The sequence below is a fragment of the Pithys albifrons genome, chromosome 3 (assembly GCF_047495875.1).
Source record: "Pithys albifrons albifrons isolate INPA30051 chromosome 3, PitAlb_v1, whole genome shotgun sequence".
In the NCBI taxonomy this organism is placed as follows: domain Eukaryota; kingdom Metazoa; phylum Chordata; class Aves; order Passeriformes; family Thamnophilidae; genus Pithys; species Pithys albifrons.
Genome location: NC_092460.1, coordinates 21,415,131 through 21,436,080, shown reverse-complemented (window position 1 = coordinate 21,436,080; position 20,950 = coordinate 21,415,131). Strand labels below are relative to the sequence as shown.

The following is a 20,950-nucleotide window of genomic DNA, read 5'->3' as shown; positions in this document are numbered from 1 at the left end:
TCGTTACCGCATAACCCGGGGTGCTCTTTCGGAAGCATGGGAGACCCGCACAGACCCGACCGCGTCAGGAGCTGCCGAGGGACGCCCGGCAGAGGGGCCCGGGCCCGGCCCGAGAGACCCCCACCCGGCAAAGGGGGCCCGAGGAACAGCCCCTCGCCCCCAGACCCGCCGCCCCCCTCCCTCACCGCCGCCATGTGCCCTCCCCGCGGCGACACTCGATTTACCTTCCCCCCAGCACCTCTTCCCAGCTCTCACGCGGAAAGGGTTCCGCCTCGTTAGGCAGCCGGGTTCTCTGCAGGCTTCATGTTTCCCGCCGGTCAAGTGTGGTGGGAACACATGGGCTGGGTCTTGTGACGAAGGGCGCCTTGGGCGTAACCAATCACGAAGAAAAGCAGGGGCGTTTTCTGCAATACATGAGCAGAAATTAACAAAAACACAGGAACAACCGCCAAAGCAACGCTTTTCCCATTCGTGTCTAACGAGGAGCTTTGCTACTGTCCCTTCAGCGGCGCCGTTCTTTCAGAAGGAGGGGAAAGAAGGCGCGACCGGCCGCCCCCCGCTCGGGAAGCAGCAGTGCTAGCGTCCAGACGCGCGCAGCGCGCGGGCTTGGCGCGCGTTTCGAAAGGCGCGGGGGGCGCGCGCCGGGCGCGGGAACAGCTGACCCGCCCCTGGGTCCCGCCGCCCGCGGCTCCCCGTTCCCGGCCGCTCATCCCTTCCGTCCCTCGGTCCCGCCGCCCGCGGCTCCCCGTTCCCGGCCGCTCATCCCTTCCGTCCCTCGGTCCCGCCGCCCGCGGCTCCCCGTTCCCGGCCGATCCGCTCGGTTCCACTGCCCGCAGCTCCCCGTTTCCGGCCGCTCATCTCGTCCCCCGGTCCCGCCGCCCGCGGCTCCCCGTTCCCGGCAGCTCCGCTCCAACCCCCGGTGCCGCCGCTCGCGGCTCCCCGGTGCCGTCCCCCGGTCCCGCTGCCCGCGGCTCCCCGTTCCCGGCCGCGCCCCCGGGGCACGTCTGTGCTCCCAGCCCGAGTCTCGGCGGGCGGCACCGGCTCCGGCGGGCGCGGTCCCTGCGGGGCCGAACCCCCGCTCGTTGCTCCCAGACCCTCCGAGGCGCTTCCCGGCTCCGCTTGTGGCGGCGTAAAATCCGCGGCTCGGGGGTGTGGACGGGCAGGTGCGTAGAAGTGTGGAATGAGCGCTGTTGATGCACAAAAGTATATAAATACACGCATAAATACACATGTGTGATGTGCTTAGGTATGTATGTTTAGAGTGAGAAGAGTTTACTTGTTGCTTTATAATTAAAAATATGTACGAGGTGGGGTTTTTTTTCTGGAGTTAAAGCTCTCTGAAGTCACAAATAGTCTTTGAGTCTTCTGCAGTCTAGTGAAAGCCTTGGGTTCAAGTAGCTGTAAGCAGTTTGTGTGTCCTGTTAGTGTTGTTTAAAAGAGGGATTGGCTAAGGTGGGATGAAGTTCTGCTGCTGTAGTGTTTTTCTTTTTCCCACCATACTCTTTGTAATGACCATAACTTTCTCCCCTGTATCCAGTTAAATTCCCACCTCCAAACTAATAGGATGCTTTAAAAGTTGGAGAACTTCTAGTTGTTGCTTGTTGTCATTCACTTCATGAATTGCACAGCCATGGGGATTCTTTAATTCCATGTACTTTATTCACTAAATAAGTCTTTAATGCAAACCATATTTTCAAATGTTGCTTTCTTGTGCCTCTTATTCCGATGCCGTTTCCTATGAAATAAACCAACAAAATCCTATTCCCTCCTCATCCCTTTCTATTGAACAATGTTAGTGTGGATCTTGCAGGTAGAGTAGGGATGGTTTAAAACACATAAAATCAACTTATGTTTTTTCCTGGTTGAAAATATTAATACATCAGTGTTGAGCTGCATCATCTCCTGCACAGTCCCTTGAATGTGTCAGGCCTAGGCTGAATGTCAGATTACCGTTTTCCCTGGAATTTGAGGTGTTTTGAACTGTTTGTGAAACACGGTTGCAGTTTGTGCCTCTCTCCTGGTGTTTAACCAGAAGGCAGATTTTGCTGCTGTGTTGGGACAGCTGTGCCTCATTAACCAGGGGAGTCGTTAGGTTAATTGGTCAGAGCTGGATTCCATTTTTATATCTGATTAGGAATGGTTTTCACCTGTAGAGCAGTTTGTTGTTCTCTTACAGCAAATTTAAAACAGCTGGATCTGCTTCTAATGCAATCAGGATCCTTAGAAGGTCTTTAAAGCCTTTGCCCTCATTAGATTCCTGATTTAACTTCTGTCTTTGGAGGCTGTGCAGTGATCTGTGTCTTAAAATTATTTTTACTTTAATTGGATTTAATTTAATTAACTCTTAAGGAACCAGTGCAAGAAAACAAATCTTTTTTCCCCTGAGATTGTTACCTGTTTTGGAGTAAACAATTTTTTTGATGGTCTCACATGGCTCCTGTCATGGGGACTTGTGGACCTGCCAGGTGGATCTGGGTTGTGCCATTGCAGGCAGGAGTGGTTTCCCTTGCGGGATGTTCCCGATGCGTTCTCCCTTCGGTTTCGCCTCCCAGCACTCGGTGCAGGCGGGCAGCTCCTGTCGTGGGGCCTTCTGGACAGGCTGGATGAATTTGAGTTTTGACGTTGGCGAGAGCAGTTTTGCCTGCGCGATGTCCCTGATGTGCGACTCGCAATACCTGATGGTCTCACGCAGCTCCTGTCATGGGGACTTGTGGACCCGATAGGTGGATCTGGGGTCTGACGTTGCAGGCGGGAGCAGTTTTGCCTGCGGGATGTCCCCGATTGTCTCTGCCTGGGCTGGCGCTGCCCAGCACTTGGTGTTGGCACATGGGTTCTGTCACGCAGAGTTCTGCGCTGGCCCTGTGGATCTGGGGCCTGACCTTGCTGGCAGGAGCCATTTTGTGTGAGGTCAGGCCCAGGACTGGTGGAGGAGCTGCTGTCCTGTGTGCCCAGGTCAGGGATGTCCAGCTCTGACTCATTCCCGGGGGCTGTAAGGGGAAGCGGGAAGGTCAAGGGCTCCCCAGGCCCAAGGCAGGCTGGGCCAGAGCAGTGCCCCCAGCCCTCCTGGAGCAGACAGGCTCTGCCAAGCCATCCTGGCCACCTGATGCCAGGCCCTGCATGGCCCCAGCCCAGGGGCACCTGTGTGCTTTGTCTCTTACCTGTGTCCAGAGGAGCACAACTGCCACATTCCCAGCTGGTTGCGCTGTCTGTCAGGCTGGAGCAGCGTTTGTGGGTACCCTCGGCAGCACAGGAGCTGCACAGGAGCATTTCCCAGGGCCTGGGGAAGCAAAAAGGTTGATGGCCGTGAGGACAAAGTGTCAAAAGCATGGGATATCTGGCCAAGCTCTCCTTCAGGCTCCTTCTGCTTTCAGCCCTTGCCAAGGCACAGATCCTCTGCAGAGCCCCCCACGGCCCCCCTCTGGCAACTTACCCCTCTTCCTCTGCCTCCTCTCTGCCTCCTGGATAAAGGCACTCTCTGGCATTGCACTGGTGGTGCCTCACTCCCAGGTCCCTGAATGCATCGTCTTCCTCCCATAATGGCTCTCTGACAGGGAAAAGGAAAACTGATGAGCTCCGCCTGCCCTGGCATCTGGCAGGTGAGTCCCTGCCCTTTCCACTGTGCCATTTCCAACTCCTGTGAGAAGCTGAACGTGGCCCTCCCAAAGCAGTGTAGGGCCAAGAGTGCTGGGGCATGCCCTGGCAAGGCACAGCACTTGCACCCTCCTGTGTTGTGAGCCCAGCAGAAGGACACCAACCTCAAGGGGATTCAGATCCCCACAGTGAACATATCCATGAGAAATTCCCGATGGCCTCTGCAGAGGGGGCACTGGAAGGCTAAAATACCTGCAGACAGAGCCTGTCCCTGCAGGAGAAACAAGCAGCACTGAGTGAGGCCCTGGTGCTGCTGAGCCCCTGCTGTTCCCCTGGGGGTGAGTAAACTGCTCCTACTTGGATGCAGTCCCTGTGGAACCAGATGCTTTTGCACTCTGGGCACACCATGGTCTTGAAAGTCTTTCTGTCCTCCACAGGCTCCATGCAGATGAGGCATTGGGTGTGGAGGAAAAAGAGACCAAAAAAACCTAATTTTGTGAAATTTCTAATTCTGCTTTTCAAAATGTTGTTTGCACAGCAAAGTCTCTGAACAGCATAAAATGCTAGAGTCACTTTGTTCTGGTACAAATTGTCCAGTAGTTATAGGAACTAGTGTACTATGGGTTAGAAGTCATAAATTAAACTAAGCTAGACACTTCAATAGGATGAAATGGTAAAAATCAAGATTTTGGAGAGTTGAAGCCAAGGTTTTACAAGGTTGACAGGTCATGTCACTGAACAAAGAAAAGGCAGAAATCCAACGGTGAAGAAGACGCTTTGAGACCACCCGAGGGATGAAGTCAGGAGACCACTACCCAAATTCCAAGCCAAAAGGAAAGCTCTGCCCACGGTTTTGCCTAGTCATTAATATGGAAATTACAAGGTGTTAACCATGAACTTAAGACTATAAATGGCTTATTTTACTTGAACAAGTTAGGCAAGTTTTTGCCCAGCACGAACTGGCTTTGGAACTGCTATCAGGAAGGACTTGGCTTCTGCTTTGTATTATTTCTATGAAATTTTATGCTTTCATGTCTCATTAGGAGTAAACAATGCAATATGAGAGTGCCTCATACAAGTGCTGAATACCAACTATGCTGCAAGAAACTAATGGCAAAAGCTCAGAGTTCTCAGAATCTGAAATTTTGCTATTGACATTTGAACGTTTGCCCCATATTTACAAGTCAAAGCACAGCTGCCCCAACCAAGCCCTTGAATTCTAGCACCTTCCTTCTTATTTGGTTTCAGAGGAAGTATTAATTGTGTTTAATTATTGTTTTGTAAAAGGCCAAAAATCTTTTCACCCAAGGAAGCATTTAAGTGACACAATTTGTACACAGAGCAATATTCAAGCCAGCAAGTAGGTGATGGAATCAGTAGTGCAGGTCATGTGCACACAGTAGATGTTTTTCTGATCCATTTAAGGTGGATGCAAAGCTGAGTATCAGGTTGGGAAGTTCACCTCTTCTAACACAAGCGCACTCACAAGGGCAAAGCCAGTTTTAGCCACAGATGCAATTCACCGAAAGTGTGAAGGCCTTCTAGAGAAGGGCTCAGTGCCACCAAAAGGTTCATATTGTCCTTCACCCTAGCAGTTATTGGTGCTATCAATCAGCACTCTGTCCTCTGGCCACTGTGCTTAGGGTGCATCTTCTGAGGGCCTGCATTTTACAGCCAGAGCCCTCTCTTTGTGCTACATCGTCCAATTCATTTTAAGACACTTCCAAACAGCTCCTCCCTACCATCCCTTGAAAGAAGCCCATTCTGCCCCAAAGGAACCCAGAACATTCACAGGCTATCTGTGTGTGTCAGATGACCTGGGCTCTATTTTTATCTGCACAGTTCATGTATGTCATGATCTTAGGTCATATCACTTCCCTCTCTTTTTATGTGTCCTGCCCCTGTGTAGCGGGTAAACAAGTCAAAAATATGTTTCTCTGAAACCGATGGGAGGCGGGTTTGTGAACCTGAGAGACGACTTCACAGAAGTTAGCAGCAACAGGCTCCTTTATTCCTACGCACACACACTAATATACATCTTTAAGACTGTAACCTTCCCCAGGTGCTGACACTTTGGCACTGATTATTGGCTAACAATGTTGTTTATATTACAAAGCTTCTCATAATTGGCTGACCATGCACATCTGCTGAGAAAGTCAGCAGCAGCCATTTCTGATTTCATTAATTAGTTCTTAAGGCTACAGCACTTATTTACATAGGCAGTTCAGCATATGGCTTGCTTTTTAGGTGAAATACTACATAAAATTCCAACATATGCCCTCCTTTTTTTTTGAACTGCCTATGTCCGGTCACTGCTTACAGAATGGCTTGTCTAATACACTTAAACATCCTAATAGCATAATATTAATACACACAGCAATAATACTAATAAGACTTGCTTAATTAAATTACGAAACTACTTATTAATTCTAAGGAATTGAACTAAGAATTTGAAAGAGAACCATTATCCACACCAGTTGCTAAAGCAGATAAAATACTGGCATTATTAATGCTATAAGGCACTGATTAGCTATTGAACTTAGAATGCTACTTAAGCATGTTTTAAATGGGTTCCTTACTTGAGATCAGCTAACACAAAGCTCTTGCTATCTGGTTGCATTGACAAAGGTAAACAAAATGTCTTGAATTGGCAATAGATTAAAGCTAACTTCATTCATAACAGCAGAACCACAAACAGCATTTACAGTTCCATTGCTTTTGCAGATGACAAGTTATGTGACCTAAATTTTTTCATTAAGATTTATTTAATCATTTACTTAGTTTTCCTCCTTTTTTTTTTTTGATTATAAGCACTAGTAACTTAAATGCTGCTGTTATGTAATGTAGCAAGCTTAATGACAGTTGACAACAAGCTACAAATGTAACTTAATTTTAATGACTTAAACTTGGACTAAATGAACATTACTTAGATAACTTCATTAATACTTTAACTTATTTTGCTTGATATTTTAACTTTTTAACAAATTAAAACACTATTTAACTTTACTTAAAATCCTTATTTGCTTAACAAATTAAAAATGTTACTTTGTTAGCTTAACAACTTAATTTTCTTAACAAATGAAAAAACATTCCTGCAGGCATTGTCATTGGTGCACCAAAAGAAACATAAAACTTTAACAGAAATATAACAATACTACACAACAGTATTTCTATAAACTACATTTTTTAATCGAAAAGAGCATATCTTAACTAATCTAATGCTGTATAACTAATATCATCATGTGCTTCAATTCACTTTGGTAGTTTTAAAAGAGCTTTTGGAAAATGCTTAACACTAACAAATGGAAACACATCAGTCACCATCAGGTGTTCTGAATTTTGAATTTGAGGGACCAAATCAAAAGCTTCAAGTAGTTGCTCAAATGTTCTGGTAACTGATCTTGATTCAGTCAGAGGAAATTGGTTGTTCTTATCCATTGCTGACTTCAACCTGTGGAGAGAAAAATAGAACCTTTTTCCCAGATTATTAAATGCTTACAACACTTTACAACCATTTAACAAAAGCTAAATTAACAGAGAATTAGTTCAACAAATTTCTTCTAGACTTCTTTGTTGCTCTCTGAATTGCTGGAGAAAGACACTGCATTCTGTCTTGCATGCTGTACTGCAGGACTGTGATCGCAGGGCATCAGGTGTCTGTGTTCCGTTGTCTCAAAGGCAAACTGGCTGATGTGTGTTAAGGTCTGTTCGTTGAGGCTACCTGCTGTTTGCAACACTGACAGGCTTGCAGTTCGTCGGGGGTGTATGCTAGAACTACAATTCCCAGGGCTCTTTGCGAGACTACTACATTTCCCATAAGACCTTGCAAGGAACCGATGACGTAATGCAAAGCTTTACCTGTCCAAACTACAACTCCCAGAATGTCTTGCGAGACTTGCGCATGACAGAAAGAGCTGATGATCCAATGCGAGAAGCTCTCCCCCCTTTCTTTAGAGCCTGGGCGGGGGGGGGGGGGGAACTTTTCCTCCCCGCTGGAGAAGAAGCGCCATGTTCGAATTGCGTAGCACTAAATTCTCCTACAACGCAAGCTGGACTGCGGCTGGAAAAAACACTTTTGCAGCGTTAGAGATGGAAACGAAGCAAAACAGAGTTAGACAACAGTTTTCGGCAACTTTACAGCACTTTGCAAGCTGAAAAGGAACACGCAGAGCTCAAAGATGGTACAAACAAAGCCCACGTGGTGCGATGGGACTATACTATTTTACTAATACAGAGCTTTTCTTTTTACTTCTCGTTCTGTGCTGTTTTTCCTTTTTGCGCCGATGCTGGGACCCTTGGCAGGGCAGCAGGGGCGAGCGGGAGCGGTGAGGGGGTGCAGCGAATCCCGAAAGCGGCAGGAGCTGGACTCGCGCGGCGGCGGCCAGGGCTGGGGGGCTGGGAATGGGCTCGCTGTCAGAGTTTTCAGACGACTACCAAGTTTCTTTCCTCCCCCAAGCCAGAGGCGATGGCTGAAAAGCTGTTGCGGCTTTTTGCATCTATGTAACAGCTGCCAAGCCGCGACTGTTACCATCTTCGCCACTTTATACTGCTTAACGCAGTTTATGACTTTTTGCTAGATTGGCTTTAAGTCCTTTGCCTCTTGGCTTTCATTAACAGTTTGTTTTCTTGTTCTTTTTTCAAGTTTATTGCTTACTTTCTGCTTTTTTTGCCACTTCTAAGAGCAACGAGGCAATTCTGCTTTTTTAGTCCACTTAAGCCATACACCAGCCTTTCGGTGGACTCGGCAGCTCTCGCATAGCGAGGAATTCTAAAACTTACTTTCGAGCTGCTCCGTTCTCCATTATGCGAGTTTGCAGCTTACCGCACGTCCGGGGTGCCGGCCACGACCTTTGACGGCGAACGACCTTTCCTCCCAACTTCTTCCTCGTTTCCAAGGGCACTCACACGTCCAGCCGGGGCTGGATTCTGTGGGTCAGCGTCCTGCACGTCTGAAGTCTTCAGATTTTGCGGACTAAATTCGCACGTCTGGTCCAGCCAGATTTTGCGAAATGCTAGCTACCTGTTTCGGGCGCCAGTTGAAACCGATGGGAGGCGGGTTTGTGAACCTGAGAGACGACTTCACAGAAGTTAGCAGTAACAGGCTCCTTTATTCCTACGCACACACACTAATATACATCTTTAAGACTGTAACCTTCCGCAGGTGCTTGACACTTTGGCACTGATTATTGGCTAACAATGTTGTTTATATTACAAAGCTTCTCATAATTGGCTGACCATGCACATCTGCTGAGAAAGTCGGCAGCAGCCATTTCTGATCTCATTAATTAGTTCTTAAGGCTACAGCACTTATTTACATAGGCAGTTTAGCATATGGCTTGCTTTCTAGGTGAAATACTACATAAAATTCCAACATTTCTCCATTGTTTTCTGCCTCTCAATACATTCTGCTAACATTGCCATGTCAGCTTTAGTGGAAAAGCTTTCTCAAGGAAATACTTCCTGCCAGAAAATCCTGCTTTTGTGATCAGTTTCCCACATCTGGACCTGACTACGTGCCAAAAAACATGTGTAGAGATTAAGAAAGCATTATAAAAACCTGAAGATGAATTCAGAAGTTGGAGGAACAAGAGACAAGGAGAAACTAGGAAGCCTCGCCTAGTCTTCTTCGGATCTCTCCTCTCAGCTCGTCTTACCTTTCTTCCAACACCACCAGCTGTCATCTGCCTCGAAGGAGAGACTGCTTGTCAGCCTGGAGAGAGGGCATCGGCCTAGAGAGAGAGACTGCCTGCCAGCTTGAATAGTCTGTGACTGTCTGTGGAGGTATATCCTTTCTCTGCATTTTTCTCTTACAGGCTAAAATAAAGCACCCTCTTTTGCAGCTACTCCAGAAGCCAGCCGGTCTGGTCGTGAGGGGAAATAACTGCATTTTTGCATTTCAAAGACTCACCATCCTCTTGCAGCCATGAGATAACATCGTGGCAGAAACAGAGAGAGCATCTGCATCCCCCCCCTTCCTCTCAGTTACATGGATAAGGCACTCAAGTAGTTTTTCATGGTGGTATCTTTTCTCTGCTTCTATAAATAATCTTAAGCATTTTTCCTAACTTTTCTTATATTTCCTCTTTTCCTTTCGCATCTCTCTCGCAATCAATTAATAAAAATCAGTTTTTGGTATTTACAGATAACTTGTTTGAGTTTTAATTTTGCTCAAGAGAATGATTCAAACTTGTAGTTCAATCTGCATAAAAACTTAAGCAGATCTGAACGTCACACCCTGCAATTCTGCTAGGCAAGAGTAGCCTCCTGCTATTCATCTGTGCAGCCCCTCACTGAGCCCTGGTCTTTCAGTGCCATGGGAAGACGTAATCAAAAGGTCATACAGACAGCCAGTACACTGCTGTCATCCTAGTCCCTCGCTCTTTTAATTGCAAACTAAGTTATACCAGCGTTGAGTTTTTCCTTTCAAAAGGCTGCTCAAGTGTCCCTTTCCAATGTATCACATGCTAGACAGCTCCTTAGTCATTTGTCTGAAACCTTCAGATGCCTTTTGAGGTCTAGTGGATAAACAAGGTTGTAGCATAAAAAAGAGAGGTTTTTAAACAAGACACAGTTGACAATTTCCAGTGGGAGTAGTGGAACATGAAATATAACCAGATCAAAACTTCTAACTTTACCACATACATTAGAGGACATAAAGCATAATTTTAATTATGAATCCTACTATTAGCAATCCATACCACAAAGCTCACTATGTGCAATTAGCACAGATAGCTTTTCTAATGCTCCTTCAACCTGAGAGATAAATACCCTTTGTGAGGGCAAGGTTAACATAAATTGATTATGTGTATTGTTAAAAATCTAACCTTTTGACTGATCTATTGTGCATTGTCTCTAAAATGCAAAGATGATTCAAGTAAAAAAATATGAGGCTTTGACATTTATAACCACCAAAGCATTTGAAAATTGACATAAGGCCATTCTATGCATATGTGATTTATTTACTAAACTGAAATTAAATTAATCTTAATAAAAATTCAGCAAGACCATTACTTTTATTATTGTTATCGCTTTTGTTGGGATTGATTTTTTAGTATGATGATCGTTTGTTTTCATATATTGCTTTTATTATGCTGGTACCTGAAATTACATTTGGGATCAGGGACCTCCTCTGAAAAACTTATCTACCCTCTAAATAGCTGAGGTAAAAATGCAAGCAATGATATATTCATCAAATGTCACATTGTTTCTGTAAGTCTTTTTGGTACTCAATATTCTGTTGTAAGGATGTGTGTAACATGAGCCCTGGGCTGAGATCAGAGATCTGTTGTGCAAAAAATGGGGAGAGCAGTGCTTTCCTATTTTCATAAAGGGCCAATTATTTAGATTATAAAATGACAGTAGCTGCTTTTACATTTTATTTATTTAATTGGGTTTTAATTAATTATTTCATCGGGAAAAATGCTACATTTCAAAATGTAGTTAGCATGTAGAAGAAACTGTTTTGCAAACATAAGACCAAATCCAGAATGTTTCAATATTATCAGATACATCATGTCTATTAAAATTGATGTTTTCTCATTTTTCATTCATTACTGCTTTCTGAGATTTGACGTTCTTCTCCTGTTTAAAAATGGAAAATTGAAATGGTAACAAACATTGCCTTTTCACTGTCTGGGCCAGGACAAAGCCATAGGCACCTCAGCATCGTAAAAGCCAGGGCTGAGAGCAGCACCCTGGGAAGCTGTTAAGTCCTGGTGTTGCATCACTTCAGAAGTTGAATGGACAATTACTGTCAGTGACATCAGGGACTGGGAGAAAGGAGCATCCTCCAGTGATCAGCTGTTGTCAAGAAAGCTGTCAGGCAGGAAAATGGTGGTTTACATTAGATCCCAGGCTTCTATAGGGGCCAGTAAATTCAAGCAAGAGGGCACGAGCTCATGCGTTCACCCTACGTTTCGCTTTCGGCACATCCTCTAGCAGAGCTTGGGCCTCTGCCGGGTAAGCCAGGTCATGGCCTGTGGTGTTAGGGCCATAGCTCAAACTGGGGCTGCTTTGGTTTAATAGCATAGACAGTCTAGGATACCAAAAGAGTATATGACAGCATGATTGTTCTCCAAAATTTCAAACATCTTGCAGGAAGAGAAAAATGTTTGCTGCCTAACTATACAGCTGTGACTGTGTAATGGAGACTGAAGAGGAAATTGTCCATATGCAAAATAAACAGAAGTTTTCTTATTAATATGAATATAAATTCTGAGCCCTGAGTTGAAACTGAGAAGATTTCCAAAGAGGATATAAACTATTTGTCTCATAGAGTTACACCTAATTTGGTATGAACAGCTGAGCTGTGGGCTTGGCTCCCTTGACTGAACTTGCCAAAGTTTGGTTTGATTGGTGTGCAATTAAAATACAAGAAATTTCACCTCAACATGAGGAAGAATGTCTTTACACTGAGGGTGGCAGAGCACTGGAACAGGTTGCCCAGGGAGATCGTGTAGTCTCCCTCCCTGGAGACATCCCAAACCCGCCTGGACACATTCCTGTGTCACCTGTTCTAGGTGACCCTGCCTTGGCAGGGGGAGTTGGCCTAGATAATCTCCAGAGGTCCCTTCCAGTCCTGACATTTCTGTGATTCCTTTATGTCACTCACACTAGGGTCGTGGTTTATTTTACATTAGCGCCTTTTGGTCACAGCTGAGGGAAAGCTGATACAAGCCAGTGACCTAGAAATGTAAAGCTGGGTATCTTCTGCTGTGCTCTGGGCTGCTGGAAGGTACAAGGATTTTCAATTTGGGCCAAGCACTGCTGTGTAGAAGCCTAATCTACAGCTGAAAAATTAGACTGCTTAAAGCTCTGGCATAGTAATAAAAATGCTTCCCGGTCATGCACAGAAGCTCTGCTCTCCCTCCCACTCCCTGGTCTGTGCATGGGTTAGTGATCAGCCAGAGCAGCTGCCTTGCAGTGGGCTTCCTAATGCTCTCCATGCTTCCTTTATGGGCCTGCAACACCCTTGGAGCTGGGGACATGCTCCCAGCACATTGCTGCTGAGGCATGGCCACAACTAGGGGATTCGAAGGTACCTGTGGATGGACCTGCTTGGGAACATACATTGTTGTGGCTCTGAACAAGACCAGAGGAGCTATTTCCAGGCTAGTACAGCCTGCAGTGCTGAACCATGAGGAGAAGAAAGCAATTGTGTGCCTAAAAGGGCTGCACTGCTACTGGTGTGCTGGACTTGGAGGGCAAAATAACAAATGGAGCAATGAGCAGATTGTTCCCATCTGTAAAGTGCTACTGCATGTGGGAAATCATCTTGCTTTGCCACCATGCAGCTAACCTGCAATTCTATGATGATAACCTTTAAAGTTATTGATACTCCATAAACATTGAATCATTATTTTTACTTCAATATGCTTCTCCTGCTGGAGATGTGAGAAATTTAGAAAATACTGACGTGTTCTGACCCACTTAGAACAAGGAGACCAGTCGGTGGGTAATTTCCTTTGTATTCCCTTCTTTTTTACTTTTAACTTTGGCACGGCTCTTTTAAAAGTGTCATGGTGTCTTCTTGGCTTAGCCTGAGTAGAAAGGCAAGCTAGAAGGCCTTCTTGGTAAAAAGAAATACAATTATTTTGTCTTTTTTTGTGCCTCTGACAACTTTGCAGTCAAATTTGTTGTTTTTCTCACATTGCTGGATCTGGCTGAAACCATTTAGTGAGTTGTCTGTTCTCAAGCATTACCAAACTTTCATTCCTATGATATAGTAAAACTGTGTAGGGAGAAATAATTAATTGATAAATTTGTGAAGAAATCTAGTAAGAACAGATGCCTGTGGAACAAGGCTCCTTTCACTTTCTTGCGACAGTCATTTCTTTATGCTGAAATGTACCTGTACTGTACTGTAGCTGTATTGTAGCAATACAGAACGCTGGAGTATTGTCTGAGATGGAGAGAAGAGCTTATATTTCATTATAAAATACCCTTGTTATCACTGTAAACACATTATCCTGATTGATTACACACCATTTTCAGCTCTGAAAAATTTAGTCCAGTCCACACAGGACTGACTACATGCTTGGTTCTACCAATTAAGTAACCATAAGTCCTAGAAATGAAGAAAGGATCAGATTATATTCAAATTCCTCCCTCAGTCAAGCCTTAAGTGCATACTTTTTAGTCCAGACAAAGTTCTGATTATGAAAATTGTGTTATAATTAAGAGTATGTCAGAATGTCACTGACCTTTTCTGCTAAATGGTTGGTATGAAGGAGGAGAGGTGGGATACAGCTGCCTTCTCATTTGCACTGAGCTCGAATGGAATTAAATCTTTCTTTAAACCCTTCTTTAACAAAGAAACTTTTCTCCATCTCTGAACTTTAATATCATATCCAATAAATGCAGACACATCAGTTGATGGAGGTATTTGTTTTTGCACCAGTTTAAATGTTTAAATATGCTCATACCCATCCCTAATCAAGGCATTTTTTAAGTCTGTCGTTCGTTCACTTTGAGCGTAAGCCTCACACACTGACTTCCTCTTAGATATTCATTGAAGAATTGCCTAGAATAGGAATGATTTTCTTAAATTCAGGTTAGCACTCTGTTATAAATAACTCCATCACCAGACTGTATACATGAACAACAAGCTGTATTCATTACATCAATCACTAAAATGCAGAAGCTGGTACTGAATCAATTAGGACAGGATCAAAACCAGGTTTCGGCACCTTTTTAAAATTTCATTCTATTCCTCCCAAACCAGTGACAATATTTAGGATCACAGTGTAAAAATATTTAGGTTTGGGCCAGTTGCACCATTGCTGACTTACTCATTGCCTGCATACACTGAAATACCTGAGTTTTCTAGATCTGCAAGGCAACATCCTCGATGGTCTTTAGACTCCTGGAGTTTTACTTCATGAAATGGCAAAACAACTAAGTGATGCCACTAATAAGAGGTGAAGCATCAAGAAACAATGAACTGAAGGTTGGTACCACAGAAGATGACATTCTCAAAGCATAAATCAAATCTGTGACCAAAGGCAGCTACTGCTGAGTACTGTTGCATTCTTCTATTTCGCTCAGCTCCAGCTGAGTGATAGGCTGGGTGGAGATTGCAGCCCAAATCTCATAATATAAATTGGGGCTGCCCTAGTGGCTTGTCATTCTATGGCTGTATTGTAGGAGGGTTATGTACTGCCTGGGGACTCATAAGCAAGGTAAGCCTCCATTAATTTAGTCTGCTTTATGCCCTGGTGCTAAACTACAGCATTCACAAAGCTGAATGTCTTCATGCTTATCTTGGAAAGACAACTTACATGTGGCTTGAGCATTGCAAGTGAAAAATCTAAAACTGACCCTAAGGCAATGTTTTATATCACAACTGTGTGCATGTGGTGCCCTCAGCCAGCTGGTAACATTGTATGGATAATCTTCCCATCTCTCATAATTTAAGAGACGTGGCATTTAATTTGTGGATATTATATAGTTGTTGATATAATAACTATAATAACTGGGTATTTCATAGTTACTGATAACACAGCTCAGACACTAGATGTGCATACAGACTTGCAAAACTACATAGTCTTAAATAAACTGATGGTATTTGTCCCATATCTTTCACATAGATTGGTTTTGTGTGCAAGTTCAGTGGGTTTGGCTATTTGAGGGGGTTTGTTTATCATGGTGGAAATATTTGGCAAACTAAGAGTCAGTGCAGGTGCCCAAGTAGGCTAATCATTAAATTAAAAACTAGGTCTTTTGGATTTTGAGTCTATAAAGATTTTCTAACTATCCAAATTAAGAACTTTGGGGGCAAAGACAAATCTAATGCAAGCAGATAAGCAAATAGTGACAGTGTTTCAGGTATGGATAGGTTCTATAAAGAGTTTTATGGTGACTTATAGGCTGTATAAAAGGGCTTTAATGAGGGTGCAAATGGAAATGATTGTAAATTATGTTCACTTATTTTCAAGCATACAGTAAAAACGAGGACCACAGCATTGTTGTAGAGTGAGTAATGTTTTACACTGTAAAAGTAATCAAGTTTGATAAGAGCTTCCCATTTTTCATTTCTGTTTTATTCACTGGCGGTACTTAGGATTTGCGGAGATGAGAAAATAACTCCCACACTGCCCATGTGGGGAAACAGAATGTGGTGGTACAAAGTGCCCCCAAGGTATACAGGTCCCTTGAACTTGCACCACCCCTGTACTGCTGCAGCAAGGCATCCAGCAGATCCAAAATGGGGAGGGTTCAAAGGCCTTTCTTTTCCTCTGTCCTTTCCTGAAGTTTTAAGAGCTGCACCAAGGTCAGCTTTTTCTGGTTTATTTCTTTCCTGCTGATTCTCCATCCTGTTAAAGTATAACATGCACATGGGTGTTCTCTGACCCCAGATCTACTCTAGCACAGCTGAAAAGAAAGCTGAAATCAGACGGGAGGCTGCTTTTCTTTCTATCAAAATTAAACCTGGTTTGAAATCTCGCTGTGTTTCACTACCAGAGGAGTGCTTTTCTAGTTAGTCTCTGATGGAGAGCAGTAGGCAAATTCTGCTGTGCTACAGTGGTGCAGGGCTGTGCCAGCACCCCCATTGCCACTCAAAGTTTTTATTTCAGTTGTATCCTTCTGTAAGTAGAGGTAGAATTTGTCCCTTTTGAGTTTAGTGACTGAAAAAAGGTGATGTGCTGAGTTTTAGCCAGGCTGGCCATATGTACCTGGCTGCTCCCCTCTAGGTTTAATGCTATTGAGTGACCTGCAAAATATCAACATTACCTATTAAAGACTGTCTTCTTAGGTAAGAATGGTTAGACAAATGATAGGAGTCTTTTCTAAGAATCCATAAGTGTGCGGAATTGTAGGAAATTTCCATTTGCTGATTTAAAGGTAAGAATTCCAGGGGCTGAAAGGGTAATTGCATGCTTGTGGTCATCCTCAGCATCTGTCTATCTGCCAAGACCATCACAGGGTCTGTAAGATTCCCACCAAGGGTCACATCTTTCTGGAAACAATTGCTTGTTTAGACATGGACTCTATCCTCTGGTTGCAGTGTGCTTTTGGTCATACATGTGTTCAAAGCTCTGAGATACCTGTTTCTTTTTAACACTGTAATTCGATGCATGTTTAATTGTAAGCATGTATGGTCCCATTACCTGGGGCCCAACTGATCAAGGTCCACAGATTTAGGAATCACCTAAAAGTTCAGTGTGTGCTTTGGTGGTCTACGCTTTGCAGATGGAAATCTAAATGGTGGAGTCCTGCAGCAGGCAGATAGCACAGTTCAGGGGGAAGTTGCTGTCTTACGAATAATAGTGTGTAAAATGCTTCTCTCCCCAAACACATAGGAGACATCTCCCTCATTGCTTTTGAACCACTTAGCCCCGCACAGCATGGTTCATCTACCCCTGCCACGGGACCAGTTCCATTTGGATTTTGCATTCCTTTTGCGAGCATTAGCCTTGCTGCTGCCCCCCAGACTTCAGTACCTGTTGAGTGTGATGGATACACAAGTTGGAAAGACTTTGCAGTCAGTGCTGTAGCACCAGCAGTGCGCATGCCTGTCTTGTTCATGCCTGTTGTAAGATATCCCTGAACTCCACTTCTGTACTTAAACCAAATATCATTTATTTTCAGAGTATTGTCTCCTTTAGAATGAGATTTTGTCACTATTGTCTGAAAGAATCTTTTCATCTCCTATCTACAAACCACTCAGTTCATGTATTTCCATTTATTGCAGAAAGAGTAGGTGTAGAAAAAGCAGAAAGAGCACCATGTTGCTCAGCGTGGATTTTTTTTAATTCTCTTTCAAGTCAGTTTGTGTATCTTTCTTTCCAACTCCTGCTCACTTCTCTGAAGATTTTTGAACTTGAAGGGCTACTTGAGTCTCTGCTAATTTTCATGCTGTCAAATAAAGGCTGAGCTGCCAAAAATATACTCAGCCCTGGAGATTTCCTACACATGGGACTTGTGCTGAAAGAGTGAATGAAGGTCCCACAGGGAATAACTTGCCCATTTAAAGCTACTGGAAACTGAAGCAGGTGTATGGGCTTTCCCCTGTAAGCTGTCTTCAGATGAGAGAATAATTAGTCATGCTCGTACAGGCAGGTGTATTGGCAGTCCACTGCTAATAGCTTAAAGATTTGTCATTCAATTCAAGAAAAACAATTCTGTTTGTTTCTCCTTTTTTGCTCCTGATTTTTGTTTTAAAGAATTATCAGTGTGGGAGGAAAAACTCCAAACAGTAGAATGAAAAATAAAAGGCAACTGTTAAAATAAATTCAGATTGCTAAATCTAATCTCTGCAATGTACATACACATCTTGTTCCTCTGTCTGCTGTAACCACATGTTAACTCCTCACTAGCTGCATTTGTCACTACCCTCTTCCTTTTCTTTTTTTTTCTTTGCACAAATTACACCACGTCTTGTAGAATAGAAACAGCACAAATGCTACATGAAGTACATCTTGCCGATAAGAGGCACATTATTTTCCACAGACTGGAAAAAAACAATAGTGACATTTTAATACTAGAATATGAAAAGTCTCTTGTTCTACCCATTCATTACAGTGTCAGTCCAAGTAACATCAGCATGAATAGCAGTTCTAACCATCCTGAAGAGTGGCCATTCTGATACATGGCTTTATGGAAAAGCTAATAAAATGCAATTACTGTCCACCTTTGATTCAAAGTCACAAGAGTCCATTTCAGAATTCACGTTTTTATTGCCTTGCACAATACTCAAATCTGGGGATTTGGTTTATTGTTTTAATTCCCTACAGCTGAATGCAACTACCTGTTGTCTATGTTCACTAGAGCAGCACAGGTCAGTACATAAAAATAAAAGTTACAGTGCAGTACATTAGGTGGATTACTCTTTTAAACAGGATGGTGAAATATGGTCATACTTTTCACTCTCCATGGGTTTCTGGTAGGATTTAACTCTGTATGGAGCTTTTCAGTGTAAGTGTCCATTAAGCTGCCATGTGAGGGGGGTTTACACAATTGCTGAGCCTCAGGGAGGCACACACGAGGTCGGAGGCTTGGGGTCAGTCCCGTGCCAAGGGCAAGTTTTGTGCTGACTACACAGCATAAAATGGTCTCCTGCATTTGTTTCACAAATGGACTGCTCTGTAAAAGTAGCTGCAGCTGCAAATGCAAATCTCCAGCTCCATACATTAAACAAGAGTGAAACTCTGTGGCCCACACAGCACACTGCTGTCTGGAGCATGTTGACAGAAAGGGCCCAGGTAGACACCAATGCAGCATCCTTGAGACAGTGGAAAGGGGCACCGTGATCTCCCCAAGGCCTGAGCAGAAATCATTCCCTGAGTTCCTTGCCCATAACCATAGGGGAAAGGCTCCCTTTTATTGCTAACTCTAGTATATACATTGGAAAATTGCCAGCAATTTTCTTGGAGGAGAATAATTTAAGGAACAAAGCACAACATATGGTACTACCCGCAGAATTTTTATTCTCTTTCAGAATGAGCTTGTACTCAGCTTCTTCCTGAACTGGTCCAAAAGTACCTCGGCAGAAGATTCATCATCTTTGGCCTTAGGTATGTGGGTTACCATCTTATTTTTTTTTTCTAAGGAGGACTTCTTTAATAATGTTAACTATAATAATGCAAAGGTGAGTCTAAAGTGTTTAGGTAGGTTGTTTGCTTTTAAGACATAAAGATACCAACAAATAATTCCTGATTTCTCAAGGTCTCTGAAAATGTGTTGCTAATGTCACCTGTAGCTTTCTTTGTCTTAGACGTATTCCCTTCAGCCTTGCTTTGTTTCTTTTTGAATAAACATGCTTATGTGCAAAGCAAAGGTTTATTTACATGAACTGTAGCAGGTTTCGTTCTACAAAACAAAATATTCAGAGAAGAATTTGGAGGAAAGGATGTGAGTCATGACAAGGCACAATGTGCTTGCACAAGCAAAGAAAATCAAGGGTGACTTCTAAAGTAATTTTCACAATGAGTGGAGCAGGTAACTAACAGAACATTATGCTAATGCTTAGGTATACATTATTAATGACAGTAATAATTCCCTTCTTGCTAAATGAGATGCTGCACTGTTCCCTTAGCCTATCTAAACACTTAACCCATTTTTCTCTTCTGTCCAGCACCTAATTTAATCTCATTTCAGACATTACAATATTAAGAGCCAAAGCATAAACTGTAAAAAGTAAATTGTGAATGTTTATTGTACTCCACTGCCTTAGTTTTGCACTGAAAATAATCTTCCATAGTCAGATTTTAGGCAAAATAAATCTCATAAAGAAGTCTGCAGCTGTACTCTGCACCAAAACAATTCAGCTGGTTGTTATATGCTCCAAATGATGGGATCATTTCCAAGATCATCAGTTTTCCACATTTCAGAAAGGAGTGCAAGTATCTCTACATATTCAGTTTGCATGTCCATTAAGTTAATTTAATCCCTCTGCAGACAGAGGTTTCATCATCTCTTTTGCTGGGACCATTTTTTTTTAATCCATCAGAACAAAATAAATCCCATTCTAGCTTCTCGGCCTTTGGAAGATTCCCCCTGTGTAGAGTTTATTTGATTAGGTCATGCCATTCATTACCCTATTAAACCCGTTATGACTATTGAAAATTACTAATGGTTGCTCTAACTTTCACAAAGGCCCAAGGAGAAAATGCAAAGATGTCCTAGGTGTTAGGAACATACAAGACTAAATCTTGTCACAGAAAATCCAAACCAGAATTCAACTGGAACATGTAGTCTGTGTCCATGAGCTGCATCTCTCTGTAGAAATCTTTAACCAAAGACATACAGATGTGAGAGGGAGAGGAGGCACAAGGGAGTTAAAGTCCTAAGTCTTTGGAAGAATTTTGACATTTCACTAATATTTAGGTGCCTAATTGTTACAGAGAATCCGGATGTAAAAGTCTTATGCAAAGGCATGAACTGAGTGTGCAGTGAAGTTGAGAAATAACTTGCAGCCTCATAATTCCTACCATGGTGTCCTGAGCTGATATGGTCTAAAGGATAAGCCATCTATTTTTGTTGTCAGTGACAGCAAAATCAAGGCAGAGAATAAAGAAACAGAGGCAAAAATGTGTTTAGTGGGTGGGGTGGTTGATGAAAGCTGTGTCACAGGTAACCCAATCTGTTCCTTCACTATACAGTTAGTGGAGGTGAGGGTCACAACCTGGCCAGGGAAGATTAATGTGTGTCTCGCCTTGAGCAATGTGGTTACAGGGGGATTGTTTTCTTCCTCTTCAAGAACTCTACCTTTTAAAGTTTGGGCATTTTATTCCAACACTCAGGGCAAAACCTTTGTTTAATACAGGAGAAAATAACAAGGGAAACCCAAAACACAAAAACCACACCTTCCTTTAGTCCAGAAAACTGATAGCTATCATTTATTGAATACCAGTAGCAT

The 20,950-nt window shown here is 43.4% G+C and overlaps 1 protein-coding gene and 1 long non-coding RNA gene across 8 annotated transcripts in view; one reads left to right on the top strand and one right to left on the bottom strand.

The window, feature by feature from the left end:
- Positions 1-1,269: 1,269 nt before the first annotated feature.
- Positions 1,270-9,279, bottom strand: LOC139669948 (uncharacterized). Of its 6 annotated transcripts, none has more exons than XM_071550944.1 (5): positions 8,414-9,279; positions 3,756-3,862; positions 3,431-3,544; positions 3,159-3,277; positions 1,271-2,987 (listed from the first exon to the last, which is right to left on the bottom strand). In XM_071550944.1, exons 4-5 carry the CDS (start codon positions 3,265-3,267, stop codon positions 2,338-2,340), a joined length of 759 nt encoding a protein of 252 aa, XP_071407045.1. In that variant the 5' UTR covers positions 3,268-3,277; positions 3,431-3,544; positions 3,756-3,862; positions 8,414-9,279; the 3' UTR covers positions 1,271-2,337. The 6 variants fall into 6 exon arrangements, with proteins under 6 accessions (XP_071407046.1, XP_071407045.1, XP_071407043.1 ...); XM_071550942.1 differs by lacking the exon at positions 3,756-3,862 and adding an exon at positions 7,450-7,651 and having other exon boundaries at positions 8,414-9,059; XM_071550941.1 differs by lacking the exon at positions 3,756-3,862 and adding an exon at positions 7,450-7,651 and having other exon boundaries at positions 8,371-9,055.
- Positions 7,557-20,950, top strand: part of LOC139669949 (uncharacterized) — a 45,781-nt gene continuing 32,387 nt past the window's right edge. For both annotated transcript variants that reach the window (XR_011697359.1, XR_011697358.1), the window contains exons 1-2: positions 7,557-9,372; positions 19,031-19,106. This is a non-coding gene — a long non-coding RNA (uncharacterized lncRNA). The remainder of the gene's footprint in view (positions 9,373-19,030; positions 19,107-20,950) is intronic.

Bases quoted from the DNA above. Each gene is read 5' to 3' on its own strand.
- LOC139669948 (XM_071550945.1), bottom strand. From the start codon at position 8,393: ATGGAGAACGGAGCAGCTCGAAA. The intron at 3,545-8,370 runs GTAAGTTTTAGA...TTTCCCTGTCAG, and splicing joins GAGAACGGAGCAGCTCGAAA to AGAGCCATTATGGGAGGAAG. The intron at 3,278-3,430 runs GTAAGTTGCCAG...TTGCTTCCCCAG, and splicing joins GAGGAGGCAGAGGAAGAGGG to GCCCTGGGAAATGCTCCTGT.